Source organism: Emericellopsis cladophorae (assembly GCF_022114955.1).
Source record: "Emericellopsis cladophorae strain MUM 19.33 chromosome Unknown NODE_17_length_331089_cov_116_747350, whole genome shotgun sequence".
NCBI classification, from domain to species: domain Eukaryota; kingdom Fungi; phylum Ascomycota; class Sordariomycetes; order Hypocreales; family Bionectriaceae; genus Emericellopsis; species Emericellopsis cladophorae.
The window spans coordinates 192079-211002 of NW_026250942.1; the positions used below are offsets into that span (position 1 = coordinate 192079).

Genomic DNA, 18924 nt, shown 5'->3' on the forward strand with positions numbered 1-18924 from the left:
TATATTACGATTGGTCGCTCCCAGACACGTTGACCGTCTCCTGCCCACGGTGGTGCCGGCGGAGATGGCGGACCGTCGAACGAAATGTCAAGCTCTGGAATGCAGAATGTCTTTGAACCAGTGGCTTCGCTGTTTGGTAGCCATACAGTGATCGAGCGAACGACGCTTCCAGGGAGACTCTACTGCCGACTTGATTCAACACCAGACCTTTCAGTCACCAACCTTGCTATCACAATGTCAGGCAGAGCCTTGAGAATGCACAGCATGCAAGATAGACTCACAGTTTCCATCACACATCCGGCTGGGCCTCACCGCAGCGATCCGTCCAGGCCGGCGGCCATGGTGCGCCATTCAGCTGATCGGGTTTGGTGTCCGTCCGCCGTCTCCCGAATCATCCTCGGGACAGAATGTCCGTCTTTGTTCCCGCTTCGACCCTAGATTCTAAACCAACATCGAATCTCCGCCTCCCCCGACCTTTGTATAGAGTCTCTGGGAGGGTGTGTGCCTACAAAGCTGCGTCGATGCCCGGTGCACCAATCCAATCATGATCTCTGTCCTAATGTGGTTGTGAAACGACAAACACTGCATTGGCTGCCACGATAGAAGCTCAATCTAGATTCCGCAGAGGCCCAATGAGATACCTCTCTAATCGGCCTAGTTCATGACAGGGCCATGATGATGTGTGCACAGCAGCAGATAGCTTCTGCGCACCATGTGATGTCCGTATCGCTCATGATGGCCTCACCTTTGGCCGTCCACCGACGCAGGACTCTCTCCCATCCTTCTTCTTTGGGGTCTGGCGTACCAAGGTGATTATCGTCTAGCCTCCTGCCGGCATCGGGGATTGCAAGTGCCCCTTTATGTTCATGAGGCAGCCATGAACAGATATAAAATGAATAGAGGTCTAGTCTCGAAGCATTGCCCAGACTACACCTGCATTGCAATAACTTAATATTTAATTAGAAAACCATTGCTGATAAAACAGAGCTCTACGCTAGAGATCAACACTTCATCCCCCATGGCTACTTCAGTATTTCCTATCAGCTTGCCTCCGCTGGCACCGCCAACCGTCGTCGGCCCCAAAGTCAGATGTCCCACTCGCCCAACACACACTCTGCCACAGTACCTCATCGACGAAGCCCGCATACCGGAGCGCGTGGCGTTCGACCCAAAGAAGCACCTCAACTATGTCGAGCCGGACAAGATCTACTCCATGCGGGAAATTGGCCTCGAGGGACAGGGTATCTCCAACACAGCTGCTTCGACGCCCTTCTCGCTTTTCACCCCCGACGCCATTGCGCAGATGAGAGCCGAGATCTTCAGCCAACCTGTCCTGGAGAGCTGCCAGTACTCTTCCGACTTTGCCAAGAATATGATCCGAGGGTTCGGTCCCAGGTAAGGGTGTTCCCCCATTGCGACACAAGTGCCTGGCTTGAACTCAGTAAAGACTAGCACCCTTCATCTTCGCAGCTTGGCATAGCCCAGAGGTCTTGGCTGCCGTCTCCAAGATTGCAGGCATCGAGCTTGTACCGGCTATCGAGTTTGACGTCGGCCACATTAACATTTCCGTGAACAACGCCAACACCGAGCTGTCCCAGATCAAAGACACGGCCAATTCGGACGATTCAGCGTTTGCGTGGCACCGAGACAGTTTTCCATTTGTCTGCGTAACGATGCTGTCCGACTGCACAGGCATGGTCGGGGGCGAGACAGCCCTGAAGACTGGTTTCGGTGACGTTATGAAGGTCAGGGGACCAGCAAAGGTGAGCGTCCCGGGGTGCATGCGCGGAGACACCTACTGATAAAAGTTCTAGGGGACTGCCGTCGTCATGCAAGGTCGGTACATTGAGCACCAGGCTCTCAAGGCCATGGGTGGCCGAGAGCGCATCTCCATGGTGACCTCCTTCCGACCAAAGAACCCCCTTATCCGGGATGAGGTCGTTCTAACCGGCGTGCGTGGAATCAGTACGCTCCCTGAACTTTACGGCCAATACACACAGTACCGCCTCGAGGTGCTTGAGGAGAGGATCCGAGCCATGGAGAAGAAGCTGAGGGACAGGGAGCGCTGTGGGCGCACGTTTGATATTAGCGAGGCGAGGAGGTTTGTCACCGAGCAGAAGCAATTTCTGGAGGCGACGTTGTTGGAATTGGTCGAGTGAGGGGGCGCATGGTGTTGGCACTTGGAGCATTCGGTGTAATGAAGCCTTGGTTTAGTGATCACACAGCGGGATGATAATGATGACTGTAGACACGATTCCCTCCATGGAATTTCCATGATTAATTGAAAGGCCGCATGTTTGAAAATTGACACTCGCAGCGCACTAAGAGTGATTGTAAAATGTATCTTTCCATAAGATATGCTTGCATCCATATTTCAATGGCATGTCTCTTCGGTTAATTTACAACGTGCGCTGATTAGGACGATCAACTTCAAACACTGGAATACGACTGCACCAAACACTGCTCCTAATTAAGCCGGTTTGTGCAAACATGAACGGCGAGTGTGGTCGACCATAAAATCGTCCTGTCACTGAATTCACACAGATTACAACATGAATGTACATCGCTGTCGAATAGATTGGTAAGGGTTCGGGGATTTTACGACCCTCAAACAGGGGTCAATCTCGTCAAAAGGTCCGAAGTTTTCCACTCCTCTGAGGGCCAGATGCTGTCAGATTTTGTGACCCTGGGATTTAAAGAGTTTTTGCGCTCGTGACACTGATATTTGGTCGTTGACTCCCTGAAAGGACACGCGGCACACCAACGTTGTAATCAGACCACATTCTCCAACAGAGCAATGTGTTCACGTCCAGCTTTGCACCCATGGACCAAATCGGAGGCGAGACCGGAGTTTTACTCTCGAACACTAACCACGCCCGAGTTTGTTCTTGCCATGCTCAATGAGTATGTCTTGGGCCAAAGCTGTCCATCTCTAGGGGTCACTGTCTCAGTCGACCACTCTGTGCCTTCCACGCTCGATATCAAGACACTCAGTTCACGTCTTCGGCAGGCCTTCATAGCTACGCGATGGACCCATCCGACAGTGGCGACGCAGGTCAAGGACAGTAAAGAACTAGTCTATCGTGTCCACGACACAGATGGCGTGGTCACCTGGGCCAAGCGCACGGTGCAGTATGTAGAAGCACCAGGGGGCTGGCTCGCCAAGTACGAACAATTGAGCCACGAGGCTGTATTGCCCACGGCTATGGGCGACTGCGCGCTTCTCTATCTCGTTGTAAGCCCCGAGCAAGCCAGCAAGTCGCAGATCTCAGAATTCGACCTACTTCTTCACGTCCACCACTCTCTTGTGGATGGTGCAGGCCTGAAGTCCATCATGGATTATATCCTGACAGGGCTCGCCACCTCTGACCCGTCGATCACTTTCTCCTGGGGCGAGGAGGTAGACAAGCTTCAGCCGGCGGCTCTAGATGCTGCCCCTATCTCCGACAAATCATTGAAGTCATTGGCGCAGATGCCAAAGGAGGTACGTACCCACAATTCCCAGTTGACAATTGTATAATTTTAAAAAAAAGGACCACAGATTGCCCTCCCGCCGCTAGTGAAGCCTGGCGAAGCGAGGCCAGGGACAGGCGTTGTGACTCATACTGTTCCAAACGCCCATAATGGGAAGACCGACTTCCTCAGTCATCTCAGGGCGCTGGCCAGGGCCAACAACGTTCGGCTGGCTGCCACCATTCAAGCAGCACTGGTTATCACTCTCTACGAAGAGGTCAAGCCCACCGAGGACAAGGTTGCCACCGTCATCTCTGGGTTTGACCTACGGGCGAAAGATCTGAACAAGCCGTGGGGCGAGCGCAACAGGTTTGTCGGTTTTGCGGTTGGTCTATTGGAGATTATACGGACACCCGTATCACTGCTCGAGGATCTAGAGGGCGAAGAGCGTTTCTGGTCGGTCGCGCAGCAGATTCAGAACGAATGGAGTGCGGTTGCCGAGCGGCAGGATGTGGCAGCATTAGGCGAGCTTCGTCGACCAGCAACGGCGTTTGTTCTCCAGATGGCTTTGTAAGTCATTGGGTCAAGGCCCGCAAACGCAAGACTGCGCTGATCCACCGTCTTCTCCCTAGGGCCGGCGTCAACAAGTCATCCTCCAAGTTGGATATGAGTGTCAACTATGTGTCGGACCCGCCAGGAGGCAACCATTTTAATGGTGTCTACCAGGACAAGCAGAGCAGGTTCAAGCTCGACAGGTACCAACTCGTGACTGATGAGAGCTCGCCCAGGCTGTAAGTGCCCCGGCTACCAAAAACCGTCTGTCACTGGCGTTGACAACTTTGCTTCCTCCATAGGTCATGTCGATCGCACTCGTGGAACGGCGACCTTGTTTTGGGGATCTCCTTCAGCTACAAACACCACACGAGAGACTCTGTTCAAGTGTTCTTGGACAAGTGGGCGCGCTTGCTCGAGTCGCTTGGGCAGAGTGACACGACTGGTATTTCCGGAGATGTCACCGATCGCAGCAACTCGTGATCGCTACCGTGGGCACGCCTGGACTCTCAGGGTGACGGCGGTGGTGGGAGAAATCGCACACGGGGAATATTCATAGCTGACGCTAATTCCTTGAAAACACGGAGCATCATAGCATCCTTTGTGTCATGGACATTCTACCATATCTGCCCACTTGGAAACCCAGAGGGCTTGACTAACTCAACCACAATGACTACCATCGCCCATGCTCTTCGTAATGACCTGATGTCGGCCTGATGCTGTTCATGTTCAGCTCAAACAGTCAATAATATCCACGAACATGATGCCTCAACTGCTGGCGTCGTTTGTCATGACGTATGCCAAGCTTGTCGCGGAGGGGTGACCCACTAGTTCCCCGCCGCTCTAGACTAGACCTAGTGGGGATCTGCTCGATTTACGGCAGGTCGTCAGCTCTCTTTAGAACAGTAAATCCACAAGATCTAACTGTATATGGCTTCAAAACCCGGGGCGACAGGCTGCTATGTATATAAAAGGAGCGTTGAAGGCGGGTGCACCTTGATGTCCAAGTCAAGTCCCGAATTCATCGAAAAAGAAAACGTCCAAGTTCACAAATATGACCACCAAAGGAAGCTGCATGTGTGGGGACGTCGAGTACCAGTTCACTGGTGAGCACCCTTTTGGTGATGGCCGGCCGGGTGTGCCCGATTGGAGCATCTACTGATCCTTTTAGGTGAGCCCGCAATGAAGGCTCTGTGCCACTGCATCGATTGCCAAAAGGTTAGCTTCCGGCCCCACTTGGGATATTGTTTGCGCTGACTTTGGGCCAGTGGACTGGCGGTGCCTTCACCTCCAACGCGGTCGTGCCTCGAACCTCTTTCCAGGTGAACAAGGGTATGTGTAGTTTGCCTGTGACAGCGCCGAGGATACCGTGAGATGCTGACTCGAATAAAAGGAAGCCCAAAGGCTTATGACATTACAGGTGACTCGGGCAAGATCAACAAGCACTTCTTCTGCTCCAACTGCGGATCTAGCCTGTACACCGAGCTCGAGATCATGCCTGACATGACTGTCATTAAGGCTGGTGGTCTGGATGGTGGTGCTGCAAGCCTTGGTAACGCGATTGGAGCTGAGCTCTATGTGAAGGACAGGGTCTCCTACCTCCAGAGCATCGATGGCGCGAAGCAGGAGCAGAAGATGTAGAGAAAACAACGGAAAAGACTGAATGATGAACATTGAAAGTTGTTGTACTCGTCGATACTGCTGTTGTCGTGAATCACAGTCGAGATATAATTGCTCAGGCTTCGGCTCGTATTGCCAGGCAGCTGCTCAAGATGTCTGCCCACCCTTTGGCAGATCTCCTTGTAATTACGCCGTACGGAGTGATCCGTAGTAGCATGCAGAGTGACAGCATTCACCCGGTGGGGCAATCCTTCCGCAGCACTGACATATGCCGCGCCCGAAAGATATGGTAAGTTTGCCGACTCTTGCAGAAAGAATAATCATCCTTAGGAGATGATCCAGACCGAACATTGCAATGTCTCTCGCAGGAAAGGTGTTCACAGTAACCGGGGGCGCCAGTGGCATTGGTCTCGCTACTGCTCGCCTGATCGTCGAACGAGGAGGCACCGTCTGCATTGGTGACGTTGACACGTCAGCGTTGGAGAAAGCCGAGGTCGAGTTTTCGTCCAAATCTTCGCCGTACTCTGTGACGCGGATTGATGTTTCGCAGAAGGCGGAAGTGGACGACTGGATTGCCGACTGCGTGGCCAAGTTTGGCCGTCTCGATGGCGCCGCGAATATCGCGGGCGTCACAGGGAAAGATCACGGCCAGAAAGCAGTGAGGGACCAAGATGATGGCGAATGGCACAAGATCATCGGCGTGAACCTGACGGGGATGATGTACTGTTTGCGAGCGCAGCTGCGCGTGATTGAGGACAGAGCCTCCATTGTCAACATGACGTCCATCCACGGACATCGAGGTGAGTGCAAGAGTGTTACAACGGTCGTCATGCTCACCGTTGGCCCAGGCATGGCCAACTATGCCGCGTATTCCGCCAGCAAGCACGGCGTCATTGGGTTGACCGAAGCGGCTGCCCAGGAGAACGGTCACCGGGAAGTGAGGGTGAATGCTGTGGCACCTGGACCAATATATACGCCTATGATGCAGAAGCATTGGGACATGACGGGTCGGCCTGCAAGTGCGCCATTCGACGACCCGGTCGCCTTCCCCAGACAGGGCACGCCGGAAGAGGTAGCTAACGTGGTGCTCTTCTTGCTAGGGCCAGAAAGCAGCTTTGTGAGCGGTAGTTGCTACGATGTTGATGGGGCCTGGACATAGATACGAAAGAGATGTGAAGAAGTAGTGCTGCTGGCTGACAATGTGCTGCGTTTAATTAGTGCTAAGTAGGTACCTCGAATTGAGGCTCTCCTGCGGCAGAGTCGGCACTTACTCCGCAGACAGACATGTGCTCACGTAGCAGCAGTCCTTGAGAGCGCCTGTAACCGGGAATGGCCAGGGCTGTTATGAACCCATTCAGGGTCAGGAGATCTCGTCCCGCGGGTCGCAAGACCATACCCCTGTTTGCAAATACGATTTGAAACATTTTGCACTCACAATGGTCATCCCTCAGACGGATGGCTCCTGGGGATCATTCTGGGCTCACCACAGTATCAATGACTTCTATCAACGTCATTCCACGAGCGGGATGCGTGCACTGTAACGACACGGACATAGCGCAGTTCGTTCCTGCGCCGGGCCGCTCTTCCTGGCGTCTGATAGCATAGTTGCGGCCGGGCCTTAACATGTGGGGTTCGATGGTGCGTGGCTGGCACGATTCCAAAGGCCACTGCAGGCTTGCAACTACGCCCGGACATGAACGTTGATGGTGACGCCCGGGACGTGATCGGCCGCTTCAGCCTAGTACTTCGATGAGAAACTCAGAGTCACTGTTTCGCGGAGGGCAATTCACTAGCACAGCATAAGCAACGGGCTAGTGCACCGTACAGTGGTCAGTGATTATGTTTCGCCCTTGACTCACAATTAGCTGGCGCGGTTCACACACAGAGTTCAGGAAGGTCCACTTTAGTGCACCTACCAGTCTTTGGAACTCATCACCATCTGCTCAGAAACCACGTCCCAGGCTCTATCTAGATCGACTCTTGTCGACGGGCTGGCGAGTTTGCTGGGTGTGAGATATGGAAGTGGCGAGGCAGATTGATCCGGTGCATGTGTTTACTCGTCCCTTGTGGCAGCAGCAACAGTTGTGGGCGACGTGCACACATGCAATTGTTAAGACCGCGCCTGCCCCACAGATCAAGTCGGAGCCAGAGCCCCTTTCATCACCACCACCACTATCACCGTCCGGGTGCGCATCACGTCGTTCCGTCCTTCCAAAGTATCAATGCTGCTGGGGGACAAAGACGACCACAAACGAACATCAGAGCAGCTGATACTTCCATCCTCGACCCAACATCATCTCTTGTCTGTGCACTTCTCAGCACCGCTCGCCTCGCCCACTCATTCGCCCAGCACGCTCACTCGGAGTTGTAGCTGCGCGAACATCTACGACTGGCGACTTGCAGAGCAAGTTGCGTCCTTCCTTGTTTTCTTTTCGTCCATGACTTAGCCTGCATTGCACCATAGACTCTTCGAGACTACGATACGGATCTCGCATAGCGCAGAATTGCCTCGTGATCGACCGAACGGCCGCCCCAATCGACCAGGCTTCCAACAACAATACCGCGGCTCGCTCCATGCGCTCCGCGTGCAGCCTCAACAGTTGTTTGCCACTTGACACTTAAGGCGACTCGGACGTGAGCCTAGACTATATAAAGTGCGATAGCTCGGCCTCTTCCTCGGTGGACGGAGTCGAAATAGCGTGCCCCTGGTGTACGACGTGCTTCGATCCGAAAGGTAGCTGTATTTCGGCCGGAGATTCATCTTGACCAGTCGCTCGCTCGCTCCCCTGGCCACTGTCTTTCGATATCGTGGATTTCTTCACGTTCGGTGCTTGTCCTGCGCCACCATCGAAGACCACACTGTCGTTGCCTGACTGCGACGATTGCCAGAACCGCGAGCTTCACATCGGTCCAGTGAGCCTCCTCTGTGGTAGCTAATACCTGCTTCATGGACTCCAGTATCTCGGCGGCAGAAACCCAGAAGCCTTACCAGTTCCCTTTGATACCGAGTTGGAAAGACAGAGCAGCGTCTTTGTCAACGACATCATCGGCCACTGCAACTGTGGCAGCGACCGGAACAAAGGACGCTTCTGCCACCAGACCCACCTCGAATACCTCCACTTCCTCGACCACCACCTCCACCACATTTCCGAAGGCGAATTCTACAGTCACATCCACCGGCTCGATTCCGAACTCGTACTCCTACCACGCATCTCGAAGCCATAATCTGGACGGTTCGCTTGAGCTCACAGCGCATTCTACCAGTGTTGCGCCCCCGTCGGCTTATGCTCAGACCTTGATCCCCTTGTACTGGCTGCCGCATCAGTTCCACCTTCACCACGCCCAAGTCGCGAATTACAACAAACTCGTGTCGCCTACGAGAGGGGGTGGCCTTCAGAACGCACCACTGCCACCTGTGCTGTCGGCTTCAAACGTCCAGGCAGCGCCACGGTCGCGCTCGTCAAGCAAGGTGTCTCTCAAGGATAATTCGTGGACAAAGGGGGCTGCAGCTGGAGGCCATGGGAGCCGACCGCATACGCACTCGGACAAGAACAGATCCGTCATAGTTTCTAACAAGGACGCCTCGTCTAATGCCAGCATGGCTCGACATACGCAACTCAAGGACAAGGGGACTGAAGCCGGTAGCCGATCGACAACGTCCCCTGCGCCGCTGCATTCACAAAGTGCTCCTTACTCAAGTTCAGTGCCGTCCACTCCTCATCAGCGAGCCCGACAATTTTCCGTCGAGTCACGAGAGCCTTCGCCTGGTGAGAATTTTGGCGGTAACCATTCGCCACGATCGGTTTACTCTGAGACAAACGGCAATGTTCCTTCCCTGAAGCCTCTCCCGCCGCCGAAATCCGACGCAAGAGGGTGTCCATACGAAACGTCGCAAATGATTCAAAGACGCCGATTCCCATATGACGATGGCGGCAAATACAGTGTCGAACCTATACCGTTAGGCAGCGTGAAAGGGAGATTGACAGAAGAGGAGGAGCGCAGTCTGGCCAAAGACATGCGCGAACTCTACGAGAACCGCTTATTGCCAAGTGAGAGAGTTGAAAAGAACCGCCAGAAGCTGCTGCGCAAGTTGGAGAAAATCTTCAACGATGAATGGCCGGGGCACGATATCAAGGCGCATCTCTTTGGGTCCTCTGGAAACTTGTTATGCTCGGATGATTCAGATGGTCAGTTCTCTTTGCTGATAGAACCGGTTGATTTGCTAACCTTAGGCAGTCGATGTGTGCATCACCACCGACTGGAAAGAGATGGAGAAAGTCTGCAGGATAGCAGCACTGTTGGATCGGCGTATGTCCCGCCCCTATCCTACTTCCTTTTTTCAAAAACTGACATTCCTAGACGGCATGGAAAAGGTCGTCTGCATCTCTGGCGCTAAGGTGCCCATTGTCAAGATCTGGGATCCAGAATTGTGCCTTGCCTGTGACATGAACGTCAACAATACTGCCGCCCTCGAGAACACCCGAATGGTGCGAATATATGCCGAAATCGACCCCAGAGTACGACAATTGATGATGATCATCAAGTACTGGACACGCAAGAGGATAATAAATGACGCAGGGCTGGGGGGCACACTCAGTTCCTACACGTGGATATGTCTTATCATTGGCTTCCTGCAGCTACGGACGCCCTCGGTGTTGCCGACCCTTCACGCGCTGCCCTACAAAGTAGCAAGACCAGGCGCCGAGCCAAGTAGCTTTGCAGACAATCTGAAGCGACTCAAGGGGCTCGGCAACGACAACAAGTCCTCCGTGGCGGATCTTCTGTTCCAGTTCTTTCGCTTTTATGCGCACGAGTTCGACTACGAAAAGTATGTTTTGTCGATACGGTTGGGTAGAGTAATTCCGAAATCAGACAAAAGATGGCGAGGTGGTGGCAATAATTGGCTTTGCGTGGAGGAACCGTTCAACACAGAGCGAAACTTGGCCAACACTGCGGACGAATACACTTTCAGAGGACTGCGGTGGGAGCTGAGGCGAGCTTTCGACCTGATATCTGATGCTAAGCTTCACGAGGCATGCGAGCAGTTCGTGTATCCAAAGGAAGAGCGGATTGAGAGGCCGCGCCAGGCTCCTGCGCCACGACCGGTCCCGTTGCGAAGCGCGTCCCAATCGAATAACAGTTCTAGCACCCGCGGTGGTCGTGGCGGCAATAGAGCAGGTCGGCACAACAACCACCGAGGTAACGGTGGCAGTTCTCAGTCTAACAGACGATCATCCTCCAGCCAGCCAGCTTACGACCATGCAAGCAGCATGTACCCTGCGATCCTCAACACGCAGCAGGATTTGTCATGGTACACGAGCCCGCAGTATGCCCAGTATCCTTATCCGCATGATTACATGGCTCTGTATCAGTCCCACCATATGCAACAGCTATACGCGCAGCAGGCTTACAGCCATCAGCAGCAGCAGCACCAGGGAATGGCGCAGCAGATGATGGCAACCGCTTCAAGTCCTGGACAATCGGGCTCTTCGTACAGGTCGCGCACCAATTCCTTTGATAATCAGCCGCAACCGCAACCGCAACCGCTGCAAGCCGCAATGCGGCCAGATCTGTACCAGTTGTATGGGATGTCCTTGGCGCCAGCGCTGTTTACCCAGGGAGGATACACCTTCTCCCAGCCATCTGTAAGCAGCAACGGTGTTGGTCATGCGCAGCATGACTTTAGGCGATCCATGCAGAGGTCCACGCACAACGGCGAAAAGGGCACAGCCGCTTCAAACAGCACGCTTAGATCGCAGTCTCAACCAGCGGCACGCTCACCATCAACATCGCACCCTGCTATCAATGTCCAGGCGTTAGCTGGTTCCATGCCGACGAGCCACTCGGCGAACAGCGCGAGTATGGCTCAAGCGAACGGCGCACTGCCGGACGCTGCATCAACTCTCGATGAAGTTGACTTTGACGAAACTCCGAAAGCAACCGCCATCACTCCGCGATCCGAAGAGGACCAACGAGCAACGTATTTCTCAGAAAGTCCACACTCGATGCAGCCGACCGCGGATGCACGCAGCGTTCCTTCCAGTGACGCGAACGGGACCTCGAATAAACGACGCCCTTCTGGAGACCTTCCGCAAACCATCCTTGACCGAAGGATGAAGCGAACTTCTCGGTCGCCATCCCCTGCGCCACCTCGGGACTTTTTGACCCAAGGTCCAGGCAGTGGGCAGCAGTCTCCCAGCAAGCGGGTGAACGACCCTTCCCGGCCTCTGGTGGTGAACGGTTCAGGTCCTAAGGCTAGCCTGTCCGCCGCCTCACGCTCGACCTACGGTGAGCAGCAGACCATGTACCAACCATATGGTTTGCCGCACCTGCAACCGGTCCCGTATCAGCACATGAACGGGGCCGTTACGGGAGTTCCCGGCAATCCTCCCATTATGGTGAATGGGATGCAATCGACAACCAGCCACCTTGCGACAGAAGACCCATCTTTTCGCGAGCGCATTGCCATGATGAGCACTCAATACATGAATCCACAATACCTCAGCCAAGAAACAAAGCCGGTGGGGAATGGAGGACTGTCGGCTGCAGCGCGACAGCAGCTCATGAACCAAGGACCGCAGAATGCGGTGATTGCTCCTCTTGATCTGGCCATCTCGAATGATCGAGGTGGCATGGCTGGAGAAATGGAAAACTCGCTCCTTTCGCCCGTGTATGAGAGCAGCGCACTGACGCCCCCCGTGGCCACGCCAGCTGAGAGCAGCAGGGCTGCCAAAGCGGCACCTTGGACAGGCGCGGTGAAGCAGCATCTGAAGCTTGATCAGCCACTGCCTGAGCTACCCAAGTCGTCTGCAAAGGCAGGCGGCAAGCAAGGTGCGCAGGCGAAGCCAAGTGGCTCACATGGTGGTCACGTGCGTGGAGCCAAGAGTGAGAGTGACGGAGCATGGCAGAAGGCTGGGAAGGGTAAGAAAAAGACTGCAGCTGCCGGCGTCCAGCATGGCTTTGCCGAGAAACCGCCCAAGGACTCCTCTGAGCGCAAGGGTGGTTGATTGTCTTTTTGAATCTCGCTGGAAGGAGGAGCGCACACCCCACTCGAATGGCGGCAAAGAGTATTTGGATACCGCACAGGCGAGCGTGCGCTTGGGCATGGTACAGGTGTGCATAAAGGGACCGGATACCACTGGAACGGCGTTTGCACTCATTTGGTCTTTCAGCACAGCAAGTAAGCAAGCACAGCATGTTGAGGCATAGTTCAGGCAGGAGGAGGGCTCAGGGCAACTTGAGAGCATGGCGTCCATTTGTCATTGTAGTTGAGGGTATTTCCCACACATGTCTCTACTGCTGGGAGGTGGTTGTGGAGGCTGTCGGCCAGTTGAAGGGGAAGAATGGTGGGCCATTGAAAAAGGACATAGTTTGCCTTGTAGACACAAAGAAAGAAAAGGCAGCATTGGCAAGAAGTAGAGATAGCAACGAAATAAAGCGATGGTTTGAACGACTGAACCGGGAGTTTTGTTGTGCACGCAGTATCTGTACGTGCCGTACGGATACTCCGTACGTAATTGAGATTCCCTTGGTGTTTTGGATGGATGCGGATGCCCCAGACGCGGCCAAGTGCTGGGGCGATGCGACGGTCAGCGAGGGACCGAGGGTACCTGTCAGGTCTGCAATTTCACGTGGGCTGGAATGTTCTCCTCGTGTCTCGTTAACATCCAGTGCAGTCCCCCGCAATCGAACCCTGGGACGCGGATTTGAGGCGGGCAGCCAGTGGCTGCTGGGGGGGGGGGGGGGGGTTGGTGGAGACTGTCCCTCAGCTGGCTGAAGTCCAGTCCAGTCTCGTCCGCCGAAACCGATCCAGCCCTCCAGCCGCCTTCCGGTCGTACTTACCTCCATGTCGTTCTTTCTACGTACTCGACCGTTGCTCCAAACTCCGCTCCTCCCATCCCCATTGATTGACGATCTCTCCCACGCCCCGTTTCCCGACATTTCATTGTGCATACCCATTTCGAGGACGCCTCTGTCTCGCGACTTGACACAACCACGCCCACAGTCTGCATACTTCCAAGTTCTGCGTATCCACAGGCGCCCGCCACTTCGGCTTGCTCCCATCGTGCCTCGCCCGTCTGAGCGAGTGTCGGATGAACACGCGAGCAGCTCCTAACCTGGCCAGTAAGGAATTGGACAGCGCGCGCTGCGTGCCAATTCATCGCCAGATAACCCTACGAACCATGCCACAAGCGGTCTCTCTCCTACACGACCCAGCTTGAGACTGGACCGGACTCTAGGCTGCACCCATCCATCCGCTCATCCTTCCATCCATCCACGAGCGAGCGAACGCCACCTCCCACCGCCGAGGCCAGCTTACAATATCCATGTTCAAATCACCGAGCCGCGTGCGCACACAGCCCCTCGATGCCTCATCGGCGTCTCCAAAATCGGCAGACATGGTTCAACGCAGCGAGGTGAAGAAGATTTTTGGGTTGCCCAGGCTTTCCAGAAGGTCCAGTGGGCTGTTGTCAACCAAACGGGGAAACGTACGGTACACCCCCTCCTGGGGGAAGGTTGCGGAAACTGTCGGCTGACCATATTTGCAGCGCTCTGATCAGACAGACTCCTATGACTCGCTCGGCATCCGAGATGGTGCTGGGAGTTCGATCCACGAGGTGGACGGCAACCAGCGACAGCTGCGGGAGCTCGTGCAAAAGTTGCGGTCGGGGCCCTCGGGTCCCAAGGAAATCGACAGCGCATACGAGCTGTACATGAAGCACAGGGATCGCGCGCACGCGCTGTGCCGGTCAATCTTGGCAGACGAGTTCAAGCCGAGGCAGCTCTCCAACGTGAGCGAGACCATGGCGCGGCGGGACTCTTCGCTCGAGTCGCCCAGTGGCATGTTCGACCACAGGAGTTCCTTCAGCGGGCGTAGCCTGACCGAGGTGGTGACAGGCAGCGCGGGCCGCAGCACGCACGTGAGCGACAACGGGCTGAGCATTGTCCGCGACTGGCGGATCTACCTGGAATCGCTCGCCGAGTCGTTCAAGCAGAACCTTGCCGATACGTATCGCAAGTTCGAGAGCGACGCTAGTACGGAAGGAATCGAGGCGCTTTTCAACAATAAGAGATATAGAAAGGAGGCTGTGAATCGGATGAGGAATGCGAGCGTGACGAGGGTCATGTCCGCCGATCCGCAATTTGTGTGTTTGTTGATTTATTTGCTTCATTATATCTATTTAGAGTCCCCAGCTAACAGGAGATGCAGTTTCCCCGCTACGAGATACGCTTCCGCAACTACGAGAAAGTCAAGCAAGACCTCATTGACACGCGTGCCCTCGTCCAGGCCGGCGAGTCGGGCATCTCTCCCGATCGCGAGTGTGAGGATATTACCATTGCGCCGCTCGGTGATGCGATCCTCGAGTTTGCGAACCTCTCGCCCGAGGCGGCGGGCACTGAGCCTGTCGTGCGCTTCCGGGTGAACTCGCAGGTGCTCGCCCCGACGTCGCCCATCTTCGCCCGCATGTTCCCGCAGCACCACCAGAGTCCGCCCATGCACGACGATGATGATATCCACATGCACCTCCCGCCGCCTGCGACGCGGTACCTGTGCCGGGACGGTTCCGAGGCGAGGCTGTACCGCATGCCCCAGATGGAGACGAACAGATGGAAATGCCTGGAGATCCTTCTTCACGCTGCCCACAAACACGCCGACAGGGTACCCCGCGAGGTCGAGTTTGAGCAGTTTGTGGCCATTTCCGATTGCTGCCTACGGTACAAGTGCACGTCGCCCCTGGAGCCAATTGTGGAGCAACGATGGCTGCCACAGTGTATGCACGAGGGCGGCGACGACAAGGCCGACGGGATGCTGGCCATCAGCTATGCCTTTGGCCTGCAGAGCATATTCACGCGCGTGTCCAAGAGCGCCATCCTGAACCTCGTCGACGAGGGCGACCTCCACAGCAAGCCCTGGCCCCAGAAGATCAAGAACAAAATATGGGCCGTGCGCTGCGCCAAAGTAGCCCAGGTCTACGCATGCTGCACCAGCGCCATTCAGGAGTACATACGACGGCCGTCCAGGAACCTGGCCGATGAGGTGCCGCCCATCACGCCGTCTGCCCTGCGCAGCAGCACGCTCCACCCGACGAGTCTACCAAAGCCGGCGCCCTCGGTCTTGAGCACGACGCCGCGCTGTCCCAAGGGGAGCCATTGGTGCGACGCTGGGAATTTGGGGTGGATGATGCTCGTCTATAACGAGCTCAACGTGATGTCGCAGATTGTGCGACCGAATGTGCTCACGCACCTCCCCGAGTCCATGCAGCAGCCGTCCCAGAGTCTGGCGCACATTCTCGAGGCGCTTCGCAGGACGCCGAGTCCGTTGTCGCCGATCCATCGGGGTGGCGTCTGCGACCCGAGTCCAGCATTCCGGGCGGCGGTGAACGACGTGTTCAACAGCATCTCTGGACTGACGCTGCACGACGTCAGCGGAAGGAGCCACGGCTGGGCACTGACAAAGTACAAGGAGGCAGAGCCCCAAGAGACCGACGCAGCGGGCCTTGACAGAATGGCGGCCCCCGACCGTGGCCACCACAGCGTGGCAGCCGAGTTCCCCGAGCACGTGCGGCTCAAGCTGCTCAGTATGATGAGCGACCCGGACGACCTGCGTGCGGCTGCCATGATCAGCTCAGCGTGGTACGACACGTACAAGACGCATGAGCTCTTCCTGGTCCGTGGCATCTTGCGGTCGGGTCACTTCCGCGCAGACACGGTCGCGCAGCGGCCCAACATACCCAAGAGCATCAGCAATGCGGAGGAAAAGGTCCCCAAGGAGATATCCGATCGCATCCAGGAGGAAGGGTCGCCTGACACCGCTGACACGGTGACGATCCGCAGCGAGGATGAATCGGAATTCGACGATGGGGAGAGCGTAGCTGGCTACACGCCCGCGCCGTCCATCACGCCTTCGTTAACGCGAGAAATGCGCACGCGAAACCACAGGACGCACCTCACGGAGGAGGCTCTCCAGCGAACGCGCACAGTGAGTCCTCCTCGACTGCCGTACACGATGCCACCGCCACCAGCAACGTCGGACGGAACAACCACACCGGGGGCATCGTCGACGCTCACCTCCTCACCCACCACGCCGCGCGCATCTTCGCCGACGCCCTCGTCAGAGATAGACGACGACAGCAAGGGCCACGTTGTCTACGCCGAGTACGCAGACGAGCCGCCCCTCACCGACGAGGAAGCCCGCCGGATCCTCTGGGGCGACGATGAACCAGAGGAGCCCCAACGGCCGCCACAGGAAGAGGGCCTGCGGGAGAAGTTTCGATACGGCGACGTGTCGTTTGCCGATGGGCTGGAGGACAAGATGCTCCTCGTGGATGGGCAGAAGCGGATGCTCACAGAGGGTCTGCAGGTGCGGCGACAGCAGGGCGCGCACGAGTAATGGGGATTTTGGATTTTCGAGTTTTTGGAAACATTTGCTTTGGGAAACGTGTTCTATTTATTATCCATCTATACCCCATGTTGGCTACGTATGCTTGGCGGGGCGCAGGCGTTGGGCAATTCTGGTAGATACCTCATTCTTTACATGCTAGGTGGGATCATTATACATTGGGCAGACGAATGAATAGCCATGCAATTGTACGTGTATGTATGTCGTATGTGTCCAACAGCATTGATGTCCAAACGTGACTTTCCTCCTTGCACCTGACCTCCCGGTGCACTCTCTAAGCGTACCGGGTCTCGGGGTCAGCGCCAGCCTTCTTGGCGGCCTTGAGGGCCTTGAGCTTAGCAGTCCCGATGCCGAGAACGCCGCGCTCCTGGTTCTCGCCGAGCCAGGGCTTCTTGCTCTCGCCGAGCATGCTGCCGCTGAGAAAGTAGGTGACGAGGCCGAGCATGATGCAGACAAAGGCAATGGGGTACATGAAGTGGACATTGAGGTCAAAAACCTTGATGCCGATGATGACGCCCCAAAAGTTGGCGGTGAGGAGGGAGATGTTGTAGAAGCCGGCGCTGGACATGCGCAGGACGAGGGGCACGAGGGAGTAGAAGATGAAGAGGCAGAGGGTGTAGCCGACGAGGTAGCCGGCGACGTCGCCGTTCCAGGTGGCGCCCTGAAAGGCGTCGCGGTCAAAGATGGCGGCGGTGATGCCGTTGATGACGATCCCGAGGAGGCCGATGAAGGAGAGGACCTGGTACATGGGGGCACGGCTGACGAGCCACTCCTCAAAGGTGTTGCTGAGGCCGTAGCAAGTGGCGCCGGCGAGGGCAAACATGTCGCCCTTGACGAGGTTGCGGCCGGGCCCGCCGTTGCCGCCGCTGAGGTGGTCGGAGCCGATGAGGATGCCCATGCCGCCGATGCAGATGACGATGCCGACAATCTGGAAGAGGCGGTAGCGGACCTTGAGGAGGAGGAAGGAGCAGACGACGACGACGACAATGGCCCAGAAATTGATGAGCTGGGCGGAGAGGATGTTGGTGTACCTGTAGGCGAGGACAGTGAAGTAGTTGCCCTCGACGTCGAGGAAGGCCATGATGATGTACTTCCAGCCATCCTGGCGGGCGATGCGGGCCCAGGCGCGCGGGCCGTCCTGGACGAGGAAGACGGTGGTGTAGACGACGGCGAGAAGGACGTAGTTGAACATGGTCTGAAAGGCGGGGATGTTGGTGCCCTCGCCGTCGAGCAGGCTGGTGAAGGTGTTGGTGGACGTGATGCACAGGGCGAGGACCTGGCCGATGGCGAGGACGATCCAGAAGTCGGGCGTGAGGAAGTACGAGTACCACCGCGTGGACTTGGCCTCGAGGAGGTGCAGGCCCTGGTTGACGGCGGCGTCCGTGTCATCAGAGGGCCGCTCGTCAGAAGGCTGTTCGTCGACGACGGCGGGACCCTTGGCGGCGGTGGTGGTGTTGCTGTCGACCACGACGGGCGTCGCGGGCGTCTCGATGGGTGCGCCGTGCGCCGTGGTGATGTCGTTGGTGTGGGACATGGTGAAGGTGTTGTAGTTGCTCATGGGCTGTCGTCTGTTAGACTCCGTCTTGCGGGCAGAGGGCAGTGGCGCGCATATAGATACATACTTGTATGAGATGTGAGTGAAGTTGGTCTTTCTCTCCCCAAGCAGGCGCAAAGACTCAAGTCGCCTGCCTTTTCCCGGTGCTCCTGCTATCATGAACCTGCGCTGTAGGACAGGGCAGATGTGTAGAGTGAGGATGTCAAAGCGGGCATGGGTCAAGTGGTTGGAGTTCCTGGGAAAGTGAGGAGGTCAAGGACGAGCAAAGACTTTCAGTACTTCTGTCGTGGGTTGAGTCGAGCGGACCTCGCCGGAGGGGAAAAGTTTGAGGTGGGGGCGAACG

The 18924-nt window shown here is 56.1% G+C and overlaps 7 protein-coding genes across 7 annotated transcripts; 6 read left to right on the forward strand and 1 right to left on the reverse strand.

Annotated features, from left to right (window-relative positions):
• Positions 1-1018: 1018 nt before the first annotated feature.
• On the forward strand, positions 1019-2159 carry J7T54_005140 (uncharacterized protein; the record flags this gene model as incomplete). Its single annotated transcript, XM_051505882.1, has 3 exons — positions 1019-1395; positions 1481-1763; positions 1815-2159. 3 exons carry the CDS (start codon positions 1019-1021, stop codon positions 2157-2159), a joined length of 1005 nt encoding a protein of 334 aa, XP_051362786.1.
• A 638-nt stretch (positions 2160-2797) lies between these two features.
• On the forward strand, positions 2798-4488 carry J7T54_005141 (uncharacterized protein; the record flags this gene model as incomplete). Its single annotated transcript, XM_051505883.1, has 4 exons — positions 2798-3484; positions 3542-4023; positions 4086-4244; positions 4308-4488. 4 exons carry the CDS (start codon positions 2798-2800, stop codon positions 4486-4488), a joined length of 1509 nt encoding a protein of 502 aa, XP_051362787.1.
• Positions 4489-5059: 571 nt separating this feature from the next.
• On the forward strand, positions 5060-5646 carry J7T54_005142 (uncharacterized protein; the record flags this gene model as incomplete). The annotated part of the gene is made up of 4 exons (XM_051505884.1): positions 5060-5111; positions 5177-5223; positions 5274-5337; positions 5399-5646. The coding sequence occupies 4 exons, from the start codon at positions 5060-5062 to the stop codon at positions 5644-5646; spliced, it is 411 nt and encodes a 136-aa protein (XP_051362788.1).
• A 247-nt stretch (positions 5647-5893) lies between these two features.
• J7T54_005143 (uncharacterized protein) lies at positions 5894-6784 on the forward strand (the record flags this gene model as incomplete). The annotated part of the gene is made up of 3 exons (XM_051505885.1): positions 5894-5914; positions 5999-6425; positions 6474-6784. 3 exons carry the CDS (start codon positions 5894-5896, stop codon positions 6782-6784), a joined length of 759 nt encoding a protein of 252 aa, XP_051362789.1.
• A 2736-nt stretch (positions 6785-9520) lies between these two features.
• On the forward strand, positions 9521-12632 carry J7T54_005144 (uncharacterized protein; the record flags this gene model as incomplete). The annotated part of the gene is made up of 4 exons (XM_051505886.1): positions 9521-9812; positions 9862-9933; positions 9985-10453; positions 10868-12632. The coding sequence occupies 4 exons, from the start codon at positions 9521-9523 to the stop codon at positions 12630-12632; spliced, it is 2598 nt and encodes an 865-aa protein (XP_051362790.1).
• A 1086-nt stretch (positions 12633-13718) lies between these two features.
• On the forward strand, positions 13719-17017 carry J7T54_005145 (uncharacterized protein; the record flags this gene model as incomplete). The annotated part of the gene is made up of 4 exons (XM_051505887.1): positions 13719-13749; positions 13986-14119; positions 14175-14771; positions 14837-17017. The coding sequence occupies 4 exons, from the start codon at positions 13719-13721 to the stop codon at positions 17015-17017; spliced, it is 2943 nt and encodes a 980-aa protein (XP_051362791.1).
• A 283-nt stretch (positions 17018-17300) lies between these two features.
• Positions 17301-18584, reverse strand: J7T54_005146 (putative solute carrier family 35 member-like protein; the record flags this gene model as incomplete). The annotated part of the gene is made up of 1 exon (XM_051505888.1): positions 17301-18584. The coding sequence occupies one exon, from the start codon at positions 18582-18584 to the stop codon at positions 17301-17303; it is 1284 nt and encodes a 427-aa protein (XP_051362792.1).
• Between the last annotated feature and the right edge of the window lie 340 nt (positions 18585-18924).